Consider the following 17,830-nt stretch of genomic DNA (forward strand, 5'->3'; position numbering starts at 1 on the left):
TTTCCACAATGCACATTTACTGCTTCTGTTATGATAATTATATGTTAAAAAAAAAAAAAGGAAAGGAAGAAAGAAGCACAGAAACAAAGACAGAGACAGCAAAAAAGACAGGAAAGAAAGGAACTTCAAACAACTGGACTCATTGCCTCTCCCAAGGCCTGCTGGCAAAATTCTGAAACCAGGTCTGTTTCCTCACAATTAGTCAGGTAATACAAAGTATCCACCAGGTAACTGAAAAGATCAGGTTTGCCTCGAAAGTATGTGTCCAAAATCTCTTTTTCCATTTGGTTTGTACAGATCTTCCTCCTCAGCCTGTCTGTCTTTACATAAAAATATTTCTTGGGAAATGCAACTCTTTATTCAGTTTTTCTGAGGAGTGTATAAGAGAAGCTGTAAACAGTCTTTGGTCCGTTTCTCTAAGAAGTGAACAAGATAACAAAATAAATGGCAGGCTATCAAAGGTTATCAGACTGGTGAAATATAAAATAATTTTGGTATTGAAAATATCTTGAAGAGGGGCGCCTGGGTGGCTCAGTCAGTTAAGCGTCGCACTCTTGGTATCAGCTCAGGTCATGATCTCACGATTTGTGAGATTGGGACCCACATGGAGCTCTGTGCTGACAGCCCAGAAGCTACGAGGGATTCTGTCTCCCTCACTCTCCGCCCCTCCCCCATCTCCAAAAATAAATAAACATAAAAAATAGACGGGGCGCCTGGGTGGCTCAGTCGGTTAAGCGGCCGACTTCAGCTCAGGTCATGATCTCGTGGTCTGTGAGGGCTGTGAGTTCGAGCCCCGCGTCAGGCTCTGTGCTGACAGCTCAGAGCCTGGAGCCTGTTTCAGATTCTGTGTCTCCCTCTCTCTGACCCTCCCCTGTTCATGCTCTGTCTCTCTGTGTCTCAAAAATAAATGTTAAAAAAAAAAAAATTTAAAAAAAAAAAAAAAAAAAAAAATAGAAAATACCTTGAAGAAAGAAAGAATGGTATATAGATACAATGCATAGTATGGAGCTAAAGAGTTTTCTCAGGTTTCAGAAGTGTGGACTTAAAACTGAATAGATATGTAATATAAGCAATAAAATATTTTGTGGTATTTTTTTTCCAAGCTTTCTTGACGATATAACTCTCTACAATGACTGTGAGAAAAGGGGAAACATGCCCTGCCTGTGACTTACTGTTTAAAGGCCCTTTCGCGGCCTTCGGTCCCTTTAAGGAAGAATAAACATTCCTCCTGCTTTCGTAGTTCTTCTGTCTTTCTTTCTCTCAGCTGCTCTTCGTGCTTTTTTTTAAGCCATAATCGAAAAGCTTGTTGTGGATCTCGGTTTTCCTGCTGGTTACAAAAACAAGCTTTATTTAATTTTCAATACACCAAAACAGCTTTCTGAGGCCCTGACTATAGGACCCTACAAGAATATGTGTTCCACTCATCAATTTTTCTTAATAATGCCAACCTCGCTACCTGCACTCCTAGCATCCAAACAAAATATATCGCCTTTGACTCGCACCACTGATTGCCCCCCGTCAGAAAACCCAACACTGTATTCATTGCCATCCAGCGCCTTTCAAAAGTCTTATTGAGGTAAGCAATAAATGAAGAAGGTTTAAATGCAGTGATTTGCAAACTTTTCAATGATGAGAGCCCTTTGACAAGTAAAGTAATTTTTCACACTGGCACAAAAAATAAAACAGGGTTGAAGAAAGATTGGGATAGGCAATATGAGTGGAGTTGAGGTCTTTGTAGCAATTCCTGAAGGCGCTCCCTGGAATGCAGTTGGAAAACTAATGATCTGACACTTCTGTTATTCATCCTTTCTTTTAAATTCTGTCTTTGTTTTTAACTTTTAAGAGCATCTAACTACCAAGCTCATCTCCAAACTGTAACTACTCTTATGGAGGGCGGCCATAAGGATTTGCAACCATAAGAATTTTCTCATCAGGATAACAGCCGTGATGATTTTGTCATAAGTAAAAGCCAGTGGGAGTAGCTTATTGTATATACAGTTCCTCAAACTTCACGATGGATCCTATCTTCAGGGAATTTTCACAGTTGAAAGAGCTCCTCTGTGAGAGAATAAAGAAAGCAAAGGGACAGATGTGGCGTGAGGGGAAAGCACGTCTCATCCTATGGATGCCTGGCTAAAACGCAAAGGACCTTTCCTTTATGTATTCATTTAATACTTTCCCCAAACATGAGCTCTATGATACAGAGCATACACTTCTTTCATCTTGCATTTTCCTTTATCTATCACTCCCATTGCCAAGTGTGTTCCATTTTAATTTACATAATTTATGTAACCTAGGATCTTTGATTTGCAATGCTGAAGTTTGTGAAGAGGACCCATGGACCTAAGGATCATCGCTGAACACCTAGAAGCCTGGGAAGGGCTGGAGATGACTAAAAAGGGTTCATGCTGGAATTCGAGATCAAGAGAGTCAAGGATTCAGAGGTGACCAGGATTTACTGGTATCTCTGTTCATTTATTCATTCAGCACTTACAGCTGTCTACCACATACAGTATATACAGGCACACCGGTACGGGGCTGCATCGGTGAAAAAACCAAGGTTGCCCCTCTTCCGTATTCTGTGACTGCACGACACGGTGGTCCTCGTCACACGCAGCTACTTAAATAAAATTTAAAATTCAGTACTTCACTCACATTAGCTACATTTCAAGCGCTTAATAGCCATGTTGTGGCCAGTGGCTACTTTACTGGACGCCACAAACAGCATTTCCATCATCACAGAAAGTTGTACTGGGCAGTGTTACTCTAGATGAGGAAGATGAAAACAGAGGATCGATCGATTGATAGGTCAGATTCAAAAGAGAAGTATGGTGAGGAGAGAGAGAAGTATGGGGGAGGTGAGGAGAAAGATGGTATGTAGACAGAAAGAGAGGGGGTAAGTTATCGGCTTTCTGGAGGAAGGGTATTTCAAGCAGTGGTAACAGTAAGAGCGAACGATCTGAGAAGAGACTGTGTTTGGTATGCTCAATAAACAGCAAAGAAGTGAAAGTGAAGCTACGGCAAAGTGGCTGGAAAGAGGTAGTAGGAGACGAAGTGAAAGAAGGCTATGGTAGGCGACGGCAGGAACACCAGGCAGGTTTTATTTTGAGACGAGAAGCCACTGGAGGTTTCTAAGCATAACGGACACAATCTACTCTGGGGATTCTCTCTCCCTCTCTCTGCCCCTCCCCCACTCATGCTTGCTCTCCCTCCCTCTCTTTCTCTCTCCAAATAAATAAATAAATAAATAAATAAATAAATAAATAAATAAATAAATAAGTATTTTTCTTTAAAAAGAAGCTCTGAATTGTATTCTTTAAAAACATGAACCATGGCTGAACGTAATTTATTTCAAAGAATGTTCATGTTAAAAGGCATCATGGTTATGTATTTCCCTTCGGAATTTGTTTTTCTTGATTTGAAGTCTGTCTCAAAGATTAACTTTAATGAGAAACCGTATCACAAATGAATCGTAGTCTCAAGAACTTTTGTGAATTGTGTCACTTTGAATTTGGACGCTTAACTGACTGAGCCACCCAGGCACCCCCAGTTCGAAGTTTCTATTATCCCCAAGTAGGACACAATAGAACACTGAAGCGTACATTTATTTCTATAAATACCCTATAAAAATATTATGTTGGGCTGAGTGCCACGAAGCCTGAGGGTCCCCCATCCCCTGGGAAACTGCAGGCAGTGCACTCACGGCTGTGTTGTTCTTGGTCACTGAAACGCACGCTCCTCTTGTCTGCAACACTTTTCAACGTTACAGCAACGTGCTGTGCCTCTCCCCTCCCCAGCCTGAATTCCCCGCTTCCCTCAAAAACTTCCCTAGTTTCTCGCTCGTGATTCCCATTCGAAGATCTAAAAACTCCTAAACACGTCCATTCTCACAAGATACCGAGCGGGCCCTGGGCTTAAACCTCCTGTGTTACCCAAATCCGGACTCTCCCCCAAGACGCAGTTTTCCTCTCCCAAATAGACTCCGCATTTCCCGCCAAACTTCAAGTACTTCACAGGTCAGGTGCAGAAGTGAGGACACACCCCTTCATACTCTTCAGAACTCTATGCCTCTACTCCTCTAAGTAAAGCCACACTCCTCTGACATTTACACCATTTGGCTCCCTTAATGTCACGACCCCTGGTCATTCAACATCCAGCCTCACAGAGTTCTCATTTTCTCATCTTCTAGGCCTTTCTCCGGGGCCCTCGACACCCAGTCCTACAGCCACAGCCACATCCCCACAAACTGGGGATGGAGGGCGGCCATTAGTCTTTGAAATCACTAATCTTCTCATTCCCCACGCTAACCATAAGATACATCTCTCCGGTCACGTTTCAGCAGCTTCACCCGGATGTTTCGTAGGTACCTCAAACCCAACAAGTGAAACACTGAAATAGCCGTTTCCTCCACCAGTGTGTTACTCTCTACTGCTCCAGTGAGTGGCACCATCGTCCACCGAGCTCCTCAGAAGAGAAAATTGGTATGTTCCCTTTAAACCTCATTCTCCCTCACACACGTATCTAATTCATTACAAAATTCCTCCAGTCAGTATTTCAGAACATCTTAAATGACTCGTATCTCTCCCCCTCCCTCTCTCCCCCTCCCTCTCGCCCCCTCTCCTGTTACAATTCTAGCCCGAGTCACTATCCTTTCTCCCTCACCCACAACTACATCTGCTTTTCAGTTGCTCTCCCCACATCTGCTCTTGCCCCCTTCATTCAGTTATAATAATTCAGTCAAGACCATAAACAGAAAATTCACAGAATATACACATGGTCATATGTACTCATGAAGAAAAATTAAGAAGATAAACCACATAAAGTGTTAGTCAGGATGTGGTAAACATTCACTCCCACACACTGTCGGAGGGACTATCAATTGATACAACCTTTCGGGAGGTTAATTTTTGCACATTTAACTAGAAATTTCACTCTGGACACCCAGTGAGTCATAGATTCCACTCTTCAGAGACTCTCCTACAGAAGGAACATGTTCACTACAGCACTGGTAGTGAATAGAACAATATCGGAGCCAAGCTGAATACCCACAATTGAGGATTTAATAAATTATCTCTGAGCAGAACACTATGCAACTACTTGAAAAGAAATATCTAAATGTAATGACCTAGAAATAGTCTCTGAAGAGTTAAATGGAAAAAAAAAGCAAAGTGTATCATAAAATTTTGATTTGTGAGACTGTAAATATAAATAAGACTTGGAAGACTTGCACACACTCTAAAAGTGCGTAGCACTAGGAGATGAGTCAGGGGAGGGCACAGGACTGAATTTTCAATTTTTTATTTCTATGCTTTTTAGAAAAATTGGTAGGGGTAGGGACGGTTTTTTGCTTTGTCTTTGGTTTCCTGTAATGTTTCCAATTTTTAAAAACTCCATAATTTGGTGTCTTTAATTTGTTAGCTTTCACGTAAGATTTAGATGTATCTATTCTTTTAAAAAAAATTTTTTTTGAGTATAGTTGACACACAATAATGTCACATTACTTTCGGGTGGATAACATAGTGACTCACCCTCTCTAGGCTCACCACAAGTGTAGCTGCCATCCGTTACCACACAACACTATTACAATATCCTGTACTGGATTCCTCACGCCGACCCTTTTCTTGCCATGACTTATTCATTCCGTAACAGGAAGCCTGTACTTCCCATTCCCCTTCACCCATTTTGCCCATCCCCCTACCCTCACCTCCCGGCGCTGGCAACCACCATTTTGTTCTCTGTATTTGTAGGTCTGACTCCTTTTGTTCGCTCATTTGTTTTGTTTTTCAGATTCTACATTATGTGTGAAATCAAACAGTATTCGTCTTTTCTCCATCTGTCTATATGTCTATTATTTTTTTTTATTTTTAATGTTTTATTTATTTTTAAGATAGAGAGAGACAGAGCATGAGTGGGGATGGGGCAGAGAGAGAAAGGGAGACACAGAATCTGAAGCAAGTTCCAGGCTCTGAGCTGTCAGCACAGGGCCCGACACAGGGCTCGAACTCACAAACGGTAGGATCATGACCTGAGCCAAAGTCGGACGCTCAACCGATTGAGCCACCCAGGCATCCCTATTGTTTTTTATATGTTTATTTATTTATTTATTTTGAGAGACAGCACAAGCATGGGAAGGGCAAAGAGAGAGGCAGAGAGAGAACGCGGGGCTCCATCCCATGAACCGTGAGATCATACCCGAGCTGAAATCAAGAATCCGGTGCTTAACCGACTGAGCCACCCAGGCACGCCATTATGTCTGTTCTTAAGTAGACCCATTCTGTAGAGTTTGTGTGTGTGTGTGTGTGTGTGTGTGTGTGTGCATGTGCGTGTGTGTATGCATGTGTATGCTATCTTTGTCCTATTTGAATAGCAAAGTTATAATATCCTGAAAAAACATATTGGTAGTTTTCCATTTCCTGTGCTATAAAAGTCTGAATAAAATAGGACTCATTTGATTTTCACAGGCTTCTTAGAATTTAATTGTAAAGTCATCTGTATGTTGCATCTTTTGCAAGGGTTGCTCTTGGCCCACTTTTCCTACTTTTTCCATAGGTTCTTATTCTGATATTCTCATTTCTTGCTGTAATTCAGCTTTCATATCTGTACCAACTTACATTTCATAGAGAAGATTTACTTACTCTGCTATTCATGTCTTCGATTTGCTTTGCTCGCTGAATTCTCCTCATTTCTATGACCTGCTCTCTTTTCTTTTGCAACCATGCTTTAAATACCATGTCATTCTCTTTTTTCTTTTCTTTTTCTTCTTCTATTTTTCGTTGTTCTTCCTGGTGGAAAGAGTTATCAAAAGACATTCATGAAAAACTAATAAAACTGTATATGAGTTATCAGAGTAGGGAGATATATTTTGAGATCTGAAATTAGCATTCTCTGCTCCTAAAACTTTCCATCGGAAAATTGGGCTTCTCAAAAAAAAAAAAAAAAGTAGGGACTCTAATTTGCTTAGGAATAAAATTAAGGTTTATCAGATAAATGAAATTGGAGAGATAAATTCTACAATTACATAGATGTACAATATATGTATGCATGCTGTTCAGAAATTCCTTGAATCTCTCCTTCATTTCCTGGTTTACTTTTGGAATTAAACCCCTCAAATTGTAGCTTTGCCAAAGAAAAAAAAAAGGCCACCACACTCTAGAAGCACTATATGGTGTCTACAGGAGCATCATAAATGTTTGAAACATTTTTACATTATTGTTAAATTTGTTAATTGTGATAAATGACATTGTGGTCATGAAAGAGAAGGCTAACATCGTCATTTAGAAATATATATTAAAATGTACAAGTGAGCAATAATGCTCTACCTAGGACTTGCTTTAAACATACATCAGCCAAGAAACAAAGGAGATGAAGCAAATATGCCAAAATCTCAATGACTTTCAAATCTGGGTGATGGGGACACAGAGATTAACCGTACCTTCATATGTGTTTGAAATTGTTTATTGCACTGTTTAAAAATATTTTTCAACTAATATATATTCACAAAGTAACATTTTTTGTTATCAGAACGATATTTAGACAGTTAACTACAGGAACAAAATGAATTTTTTATATGAATTATTCAATGAATGTTAGAAAAGGAAGTTTCTTAAACTGGAGGAGGGGTACTTAAACCAGTTGTGTAGAGCTATAAAATAGTCACTAGGAGCAAAGCGGAGCATGTCAGGAACATATCACAGCGAAAATTGTACTGAGCTAAAAGTTAGGAGATCTGAGTAGCAAGCAGGCTGCGATCGTACTGTCGATTTGGTCAAACCACTTAACTCTGCATTCTCCTCTACAAGATGGAGTGAAATTAATAAGCTCTCAAGTCTCTCCCAATACTAAAATTTTATCACTTAAATGAACTGAATTATATAATGTATGCTTTAATTTTCTTCAAATGGTGGAATTCAGAGTTCTTTCTTTACATTTTAACAATATAGCAAGTCTTTCTAATTCCTTTTGATTGAACAAAATGTAAGAAGGAAAGAAAATATCCTATCCAATAGACAGCACAGAATGTCTTTTAAAATACCAATATACTGGAAAGGTGTGTATAATTTTGTGACAGAATCCTGGTGATACTCGCCTTTTAAAAATACGTACATAGGGTGGCTCTGTCAGTTGAGCATCCGACTTTGGCTTCAGGTCATGATCTCACGGTTCATGAGTTCAAGCCCCATGTTGGGCTCTGTGTTGACAGCTCAGAGCCTGGAGCCTGCTTCAGATTCTGTGTCTCCCTCTCTCTCTGCCCCTAACATCCCCTCCCCACACCCCTCCCCTGCATTCTGTGTCTCTTTCTCTCAAACATTAAAAAAAAAAAAATTTAATAAACATATTTGCATATATGTGAATAAAGACTGAAGATTTCTATTTTGAAATACCTATATACTATTTTCTAAGCTCTAAAAAATGCTTGTATAAAAGATGAATTTATCACAGATTAAAATTTACATTTATTTGTAAGTTTCTTTTTACAAGAAGGACCTTGGGTAATGTGAAAGGTGAAATAAAATGGATTCACCTTATGTCAAGGAATTTTAAAATGGAGTCAGGGGCCATTAGGATGTGGGCCTTATGCAAGTCCTCACTGGGTATAATCATAAACTTTTGAATTGGGCCAAACTACCAATATAACAAGGATTCTACCAGTACCCGCAACCTGCTACAGTAACAGACTTTTTCTCAGCAATAGCCTTAGCCACCAATTATGCGTAGCCAAGATTAGTTTTCTGCTGTCAACGCCAAACAAAATTCTTTGTAAATAACGTAAAGAAGCATTCTTTTTTTGCCTCTAAAAACGCTTGACTTTTGTGCCCTAGTGGACATAATTTGGGTTGCTACCCAAATCTCTACTCCCCAAATTGCAATTCTGAGACCTGAAATAGTAAGTGCTTTTGTTTTGTTTCAGTTCTGCCTCTTTTCTCAGTTGATGATGTCTTGCATCAATACAGACAGTATGGTAAGATGATTATCTTTCTGGAGGAGCTTTTAGATATTACACAGAAGATATCAGCCGAAGTACAGATAATGCAGTTGCCAAAGAAAACAATGGAATGATGCACTTAGAATAGATACAGTATAGCAGCTCAACTCAGCAAATATTTTGTTGGGTATAAACAAGGAAAGCCTTCCCCTGAAACCAACTAGAAAATATGAAAAAGCCTTAGCATTTCCATACAGTCTTGAGCAAGCATATAAGTAATAAAGACCATGCCTTGAGCAAGTGCATAAACCAAGGGAAATTTAGTTCTGAGGATCCTGACATGAGAAAAGTGCATCTCAGCACCAAGAGGATCAAAATAAAAACGAAACTATTTCTGAGTCACACCAGTTCAAGATTACTCAGTCCAGTAGTGAAAAGACACTGAAATTCTATAAAACCTCTCATATAACATTTATAGAAATATACAAATGCACTTACACATTTGTGTGTACAGCAAACATTATTATAGTTCATTCTCAAATGTTATTTTGTATTGTCATCAAGTTTGGCGTTAGCAGATCCTTTTAAGTACTGCTATAAACCAAGCAAACTAAGTCTGCGAGTGACAGTTCAGATATTAGTGGCCAAGCAAGCTAAACTTTATTTAGTATGCATTTTTTCAGATTCCTGCCTGAGCATTCTATAGGTTATAAACCCTTACTAACTTTGTTTTTCACCTTTTTCTGCTAATATGGGCTCCTTATTGAAACACCAGAAATTTCCTTGATAATTTCCTACATAATTCCTATACCATTTCTCAATAGACACCAAGAAAACAGATTCTGACTCCTATTTTGCTCTAAACAAGTTGAATGATTTGGGTAAAGTTAATTAAACTTCTAGACTATAGATTTCTTATCTGTAAAAGGCTCTTTAGGGATTCTTCTAATTGTAAAATTCTATTTACCTGTGATCCTGCTGAAGTCTGGCCTTTACGGTCAGATATTTTCTGGTTCAGCTTAATATCATCAGGTATCCAGTAAAACAGAGAACTGGGGCACTGATTTAAGTCATTTAGAGAAAATTCACCAGTTTTACTACCTGGAGTTTTCATTAATAAAACACAGTTTTATTCAAGAGCTATGAAAAAAAGATCCCAAATGAAGTAAGCATTGCTAAGAGAGTCACTCAGAATGGAGTGGAAAGGGCTTGAGGAAGCAGGACCAGTGCAGGTCTCTCCCTGCAGTTCTCAGTTCTCAGAACAACGGGAACTTCTGACTCTTGCCAATTGCAACCAGAACTCCTCCTTCTACTTTGAACTGAAACAGAGATAATGTAACACCTGTTAGCTAAATAGTCAATTGTGTATTAGATAGTTTAAACTCTGCCCCCACCAATCATAATTCTTTCAAAACAAGTTACATGACCTTGTGGGTTTTGTCTTTATAAGCCTGCACTCCCCACTCATAATTCAAAGCACTGTCAATTTTGGTTGACCTGTGTTTCCCGGATTGCAATCCCCAAAACTCCAAATAAACGCTCTGGTTGCTTCACAGCCTCTTCTTCATCAACATTACTGGGCATAGCTGGTAGGATCTCAAGTACCTGACCTCTGTCCCCAGCGTTGCCGTGGATTTGAGTCAGGTACCAAGAGTCCATTGCACTCCTACATACCCTTGGTGGCTTCAAGTCACAGTGATAAATCCTCTTGGTCCTGAACCTCCCATCTTGGTCAAGGTTCAGGCCTTTAATTGGATGTCCTCTGTTGCTTGCTTCTGTCCTCGCTCATTTTTGAGGGGAGGATTCCATCTTCACTCATTCTGAATGGAATATTTGGGTTTCAGGTTCTTGGTAAGTACTCAACTATGGGAAATAATTTTTTTTTAATTTTTTTTTAATGTTTATTATTTTTGAGAGAGAGAGAGAGAGACAGAGACCAAGCAGGGAAGGGGCAGAAAGAGAGGGAGGCACAGAATCCGAAGTAGGCTTCAGGGTCTGAGCTGTCAGCACAGAGCCCGACGCGGGGCTCGAACTCACTGACCGCGAGATCACGACCTGAGCCGTAGTCGGCTACCCAACCGAGTGAGCCACCCAGGCGCCCTGGGAAATAATTCTTCTAAGGAGCTTCTAATATTAACCCCCCATTGTAACTCCTGCAGTATTTATGTTAAGGAATATGGTCTTTCTTGCTGTGAATTTTTGCCCCATTGGATCAAATTACCCAAGAGGATTTAAAACTTCATTGGTCAAAATGGACACTTTGGATGTCCTACAGCTAGTTTACTTGCGTGCACAATTGGAAAAGGCTTATAAAGACGACCAAATGGGATGCCTATTTCAGTTGGTACCTGGGGGGTTTCAAACATAGTCAGGATTTTAAAAATCTCGTCTTTACAAAATGCCATTTCTAAACTAACTGAAGCAAACAGACAACTTTAAAAAGACCCGTCCTCTCTGTCTCAGGCACCGTCTCCTTCCCTTCCTCCTGCTTTGCCTCTGGGCGTGCAACAGCCCTCTTGCACCAAGGACCTGCCTCTGGGGCCATCTTCCTCTTTCCCTCTGTCCCATCTGTGTACCCTCCTCCACTTCCTCATTCCAATTTTCTTGCCAGAATTCCGGGGACAGCTCTATAAGGATCTTCACAGCACACAAATAAAAATCCTTAGTAAAAGACTTTGGTCATCTGAGCAGTTAACTCAGATTAACTTAGCAGGTAACTTGGGTTACCTAACTTACGTTAGGTTAGTTAGTTAACCTAACGTAAGTTAGTTCATCTGCCAGAAACACAATTCGGATCCGCTATTCTTTTGAGAAGAGCTTGAATCATGCCTGAATCACGGTATAAATTTTAAAATGAAACCATAAGGTTTCTGTCTATAGCTACCTATATGTTACATATGTCTACATATGTATGTGACAGTGATGTGACATTTTCTAGCTCTGATGGCACTGTCAAAGTTAATTTATGAAAAAGGTCCATTTAATTGGATTAAAAACAATGAAGTGCTTCCATAAATTAAGTAGTCAAAAAATTCCCAGAAATACAAAAACCACTAACCCAAATCTTTCTCAAGTTCACATGATCTGAGACAATCCTTGATAAATAAATGCTAGTTTAATGGAGAACAAATTGCTGGTTACCAGAGGGGAGGTGAGTGGAGAACTGGGTGACACAGGTGATGGGAGACTGAGGAGTAGACTTGTGATGAGCACTGAATGTTTTATGCAAGTGTTAAATCTCTACACTGTACACCTGAAACTAATATTACACTGTATGCTAACTGGAATTTGAATAAAAACTTTAGTAAGAAAATAAAAGCAAAAAATGCAAGTTTATGTTTGCTGGTTTAGTAAAAACAGGAATGTTTTCAGGGTTATCAGCATCACGATGAGGCAATGGAGATACACAACTTTTTCTGCCTGGGTTTACTAATCATAAAAGCTCATGCTATTTCTGTTTCAAAATCTGTCAAGAAAAGAAATAGCTTAAGATGATGATTAGCTGTTTAGTGTTTTAATCCAAGTATAATTACTAAAAGCAAGCAATCTAAGTAAATTTAAAGGAGAACAAAGTTTATGCTGAATTAAACTAGATAACAAATGTTCATTAACCACCTAAATCATTTCAAAATATATACCACAACATACTGAAATATTGATTGCTAAACCTAAGTTTATTTAGTTTTGGCTTTTAAATTTTTTTTACAGAAAAACAAAAATATATAATATTTAGGTCTATTTAATAAACAAACCTATGCAAAAAAAATTTAAATGACTAGGAGAGGGATTATACTTCTAGAAACTATGGAATGATGAGGGGCGCCTCGGTGGCTCAGTTGGTTACGTGTCTGACTCTTGATTTCAGCTCAGGTCATGATCTCAGGGTTTGGGAGTTCGAGCTCCTTGTCGGGCCCCGTGCTGGCAGTGTGGAGCCTGCTTGGGATTCTCTTTCTGTCCCTCCCTCGTTCTCTCTCTCTCTCTCTCTCAAAATAAATAAACTTAAAAAAAGTGACTTATAAAAATTATGAAATGATGAAACATATTTATAAATGTGCCAGTCCACAATGGTTTCTTGGTTTTCACTAGGAATTAAGATTCTAAGAGTTAAAAATTCTATTTAGTATTTTTGAAAGTAAAACTACTAAAATTCAACAAGGATGTAAGAAAATGACTGCATATGGAAAGTAAGAGAGGAAAAGTAGAGTGTATGTTTTTGGTAAAAGAAGGTATGGGGAAGAAATGAATTTTGTTGAGGGAAATGAAAGTGATTTTGTCATAAAGCTGATTATTTCAGAAAGAGAAAGAAAAAGAGACAAACTAAAATAGACACAGAAAGTTGTAGAAGGTTCATAGGAAAGAAGTCTTGGAAAAGGAATTTCATGTGTAATCAAGCTGGCCAAGGTTAAAATTAATGTACTTAAACTTCAGTTTTGATATCCAAAGTACACTAGTGCAAAATTTTGGTTTTCTCTGTTGAAAGGACAAAATTTTCTCAGATTGTTGGCGTGCCCTTCATAAGAGATTGTACCCAAAGTTTCTTTACTTTTAATGTAATCTGCCTAGGAAACAGAGTCTATGTTTTGTCTTTATCACGTCTTTGATGACTTGGGAAAGCTGAGTCTTCTTCTCTGTTAAAACCAGCTAAGGCTTTTGTAGCTAACTGTAATCTTCTGTATTTGTCCCTGATAATTTAGGTAAATGGATAATGAAGTATTGTTTTATAATTTTCTGTTATCCTATTGGGTCAAGTGTCCAAACATTTTGATATTTTTTACAAACTCCCCCAAATCAACTTCTAAATGAAGTCTTTTTGATCTGGAAAATTCCGTAGGACCTATTAGGTTTATTTGATATGTTAAATCACATGGGAAGCATTGTCAAATAAGAAATAATATTAAACTTTCTTTATGTAACATCTGTACAGTGTTCCAAATACTGTGTGAAATCCCTAGAAATCTGATTATTTCCTGATACAATGCTATCAGCCATCATTTTAAAATGTATGACAGGGGCGCCTGGGTAGCTCAGTTGGTTAAGCGTCTCGCAGTTTGTGGGTTCAAGCCCTGTGTCAGGTTCTGTGCTGACAGTTCAGAGCCTGGAGCCTGCTTCAGATTCTGTGTCTCCTTCTCTCTCTCTCTCTGCCCCTCCCCTGCTTGTGCTCTATCTCTCAAAAATAAATAAACATTAAAAATTTTTTTAAATAAATAAAAAATAAAATGTATGTCATAGGGGCACCTGGGCGGCTAAGTCAATTAAGCATCTGACTCTTGATCTCGGCTCAGGTCATGATGTCATGGTTCTTGAGATTGAGCTCCGTGTCAGGCTTCACCTACCTGCTTATGATTCTCTCTCTCCCTCTCTCTCTGCCTCTCCCTCTCCCACCTCTCTCAACATAAATAAACTTAAAAAAAATAAAAAAATAAAAAATAAAATGTATGTCATAAAAATAAGCAACCCCCACTGCAAATGCCATTATAATGATACTCATTATACTTAGCATCTGTCCTCCAGTAGATTAACCTTTTATGAAACCCTCTTGCTGTCTCCCCCAAATGTCATCATTTCAAACTATCATTCTCTAAATCCTGCCTTCTAAACCCTTACCTTCTGATGACAGAGACATCTCTTACCCTCTGGGCCCTTTGAAATATGGCAGTTGAGTTTTATCTAGCTGCCACCATCTCAAGGACACAAATATGTTCTAGTAATGGCTTGCATGTTTTCTCACTGTGCAAGAGCCTTTCCTAGTCATGGAACTATGGCCTCAGTTCCATGGTAAATATTATTGGAGAAAATAAGTCCAAACTGAGGCATACCCTCGGAACCTCACAGTGACTGAGGGAGCTATTTCACAAAACAAATATCATAGGCCATTTGCCACATCTGGCCAATATTACAACATTTTCGTTGCGCATATCATCCCCAATACTCTGCCACTGTAGAACAAATGGAATAATTAAGACCCCCCAAATGGCAAATCTTACTGAGTCTTTCAGTCTGCTTTGGTCTAAAGCCCTCCCCTTCAAATTATTTAACCTCAGATCCACTCTATTTGGTAAACACTAATTATCTCCCTTTGAAATCATTACCAGAACACCTATGAGGATGGCCTACTACTGAAAGGAAATCCACTAATCTATTGCAAAGATCTTATCAAGGTACTTGAAACTAATGCCGAGCTCATACAGCAATCTTTTCGCAGCACACTTCTGGGTGACAAACATCTTCAACATCATGATCTCCCACCTGGACATTTGCTTCCTGGAAATGTCACCCACACAAGGATGCCCTCCAACCTCACTGGGAAGGGCCACATCAAGCATTTGTTAACTAACCCCCAGGCTGCTAAACTTAAAGGCGTTGACCCATGGGTTCACAGTTCTTATTTAAAAAAAAAAAAAAAAAAAAGGCATCCTCTCCTGACTGGACATCCCCACCCACAAGAGATCTCAAACTAAAAATATCCAGACCCACTCAAAATCAACAATCTGGGTGAGAAGCAGATGGCACCTGAGGTAGACAGACAGCTTTCCCAAGAGTCATGACCAGGCCTGTATATCTCACAACAGACTCTTCCTAATGCCTCATGGCCATGAAATATTTGGAACAATCCTTGTAGCAGGCACTTTAGCACTAAAGTGCCTCCTATATTTGGCTCTTGCAGACATGCCAAGGCACAAATAACAAGTGTTCCCCAACAGACACTCGTAGCTGCAAGACCCCCCTCTTACAAAAGATTCTTTCAGCTAAGATGTGAAGCACACAGCCACCCTCCTTCCGTCTGCTCAAATAAAACAGATCCCTGGTTTTCTCCTATCATGTCCTCTATACCGATAAATGAGTCCATAACCAGTTCTAAGCAGAGATGCTTTTTTTGCACCCCTACAGGACACATTTTTGTCTGCACTTACAGGGGAGAATCTTGGGCATCTGCTTGCCTAGACAGCTGGAGAATGGCAAAGCAATGCCACCTGGGATATCTAACTTCCCTTTCTTCTGTCCTTAAGTTAATTACTAAAGGATAACCATACAGGAACTAATCATAGAACTAAAAGGAGTCTCCCCGCTAAAAAAAAACTGAAAGAAGATAATTATCCAGATGACAACCCCTCCGAATAAAAAGATAACAGTTGGGGGCAACTGGAGACCAAGGCTGTGGTCTCCCAGGAGAGAAGAACTTTAGTGAAGGGGCCCAATTTGGGAGGATCTTCAGTTGCTGGCTTGGAATGAGTACATGATTGGAAATCTTTCTTGAACCATCAGCAGAATTGCCAGGTTCACTGCCTGAGCTATTAGAGCCAGGGCAAGTCTTTGGATACTCTATCTCATGTTGTCCTCAATAATAGCATAGCATTAGGTTATTTACTTGGGACCCACGGTAGAGTCTGCCATCACTAACACTTCTTGCTGTACGTGGGTAAGTACTTCCCGTCGCTTGGAATTCGAAACTGCTAAGATTTTTAAGCTTGCTAAATCTCTAAGGGGAATCCCATCCTCTAAAACCTCTGGTTGGTTAGATTTCAGAGTCTCAGATATTTTTAGCTGACTCCTGATCAGAATTGGGACCTGGGCTACAAGTTATCTTATCACTGTTTTAATTTGTTCTATACTCATTATTATCCCACTATCAATGCTTTTCACAGCCAATGTTTCAAATCCTGTCAGAACTCAGATAATCTTTGTTCAGAGACTCAAAACCATTCACCAGATGTACCCTTTGACTGAAAGAAAGAGAACCTAATTGACTTCTAGGTCTTATTTCCTCAAACCTCCTTGTTACTCAGATGTGGCTGGAAAACTCTCACCTCGCATGCTTATAGAACACATCAAGTAACCACCACTATGAGATTCCACCCTCCAAGGGACATGAGGAGCCCAGAGCAAGTTGCAGGTTGCCAACCACTCCAATAATGAAATAGGACTACATGATCACAAAAATCTGTCACTGATGTTTTCCTGCCAGAAAGATCTTGATCAGAAGGGGGAAATGTGAAGGAAGATTCAAAACGAAGTGAGCATTGCTAAGACAGTCACTGAAAATAGAGTTGAAAGAACATTGAGGAAGTGGGGCCTATGCATTGTCTCCTATTTCAAGTCTCCTGTTTCAATTCTCAGCCCACCATGATCTTTCGACTTTTGTCAATTGCAACTTGTCAACTGCAACCCTGACCAACCTGGTGAGACACATTCTTGTACTTTGGATGGAAATTGTAACCTGTTGGCTAAACAGCCTATGTGTATTAGCTAGTCAGCTTAAACTCTGCCATCACCAATAATAATTCTTTCAAAACAAGCTATGTAACCTTGTGCTTTTTGCCTTTATAGGCCTGCACTCCCAGCTCACTAGCTCACTATTCAGAGCACACTTTTGATTTAGGTCGACACTCTGCCTCCCAGATTGCAATCCCTAAGACCCCAAATAAATGCTTTGGTTACTTCACAGCCTCTTGTTAATCAACAGCACAAAACCACCATCATCATCACCATCAGCGTCATCGTCATCTTGGATTCCATATGGCATTTTGGAAATACTTTGTTAAGGTTATTAGGCTCTATTCATCTAAAACTAAAATCTCTGAAATCAAGGAAATATAGGCATGGAAGAATATGTGAATACACATACACACATAAGTCAGAGAATTATAATCCAAATCTACCTGCTGCCTCCTAAACCCCAACGAATTTGTGCCTTCGTTTTTCCACAGGACACCTGATTTTCACCTGCTCACATCAAAATTACTTTCAGCAGTCACTTCTCTGAGCCTCATCTTTAAAATGAAAGGATCAGATGATGTCATCACTGAGACCTCTGTCTCTAACACAAGTCATTCATTACTAGGCCCTGTGATCCCTCCAAGAAAGGACCGAGATAATCATGGTGTTTACCCCATAATCTGCATTCTTAAT

General features: G+C 39.5%; 1 protein-coding gene across 4 annotated transcripts in view; it reads right to left on the bottom strand.

Annotated features, from left to right (window-relative positions):
• Positions 1 to 17,830, bottom strand: part of CCDC181 (coiled-coil domain containing 181) — a 28,507-nt gene that overhangs the window by 1,459 nt on the left and 9,218 nt on the right. For 2 of the 4 annotated variants that reach the window (XM_042924969.1, XM_042924970.1), the window contains exons 4-5: positions 6,636 to 6,782; positions 1,173 to 1,327 (exon numbers count right to left, since the gene is read on the bottom strand). In XM_042924969.1, the coding sequence (XP_042780903.1) occupies positions 1,173 to 1,327; positions 6,636 to 6,782 (302 nt within the window). Of the gene's footprint in view, positions 1 to 254; positions 417 to 1,172; positions 1,328 to 6,635; positions 6,783 to 17,830 lie in introns of those variants that run through there. The other 2 variants (XM_042924972.1, XM_042924971.1) reach the window with 2 other exon arrangements.

Source organism: Panthera leo, chromosome F3 (assembly GCF_018350215.1).
Source record: "Panthera leo isolate Ple1 chromosome F3, P.leo_Ple1_pat1.1, whole genome shotgun sequence".
NCBI lineage: Eukaryota > Metazoa > Chordata > Mammalia > Carnivora > Felidae > Panthera > Panthera leo.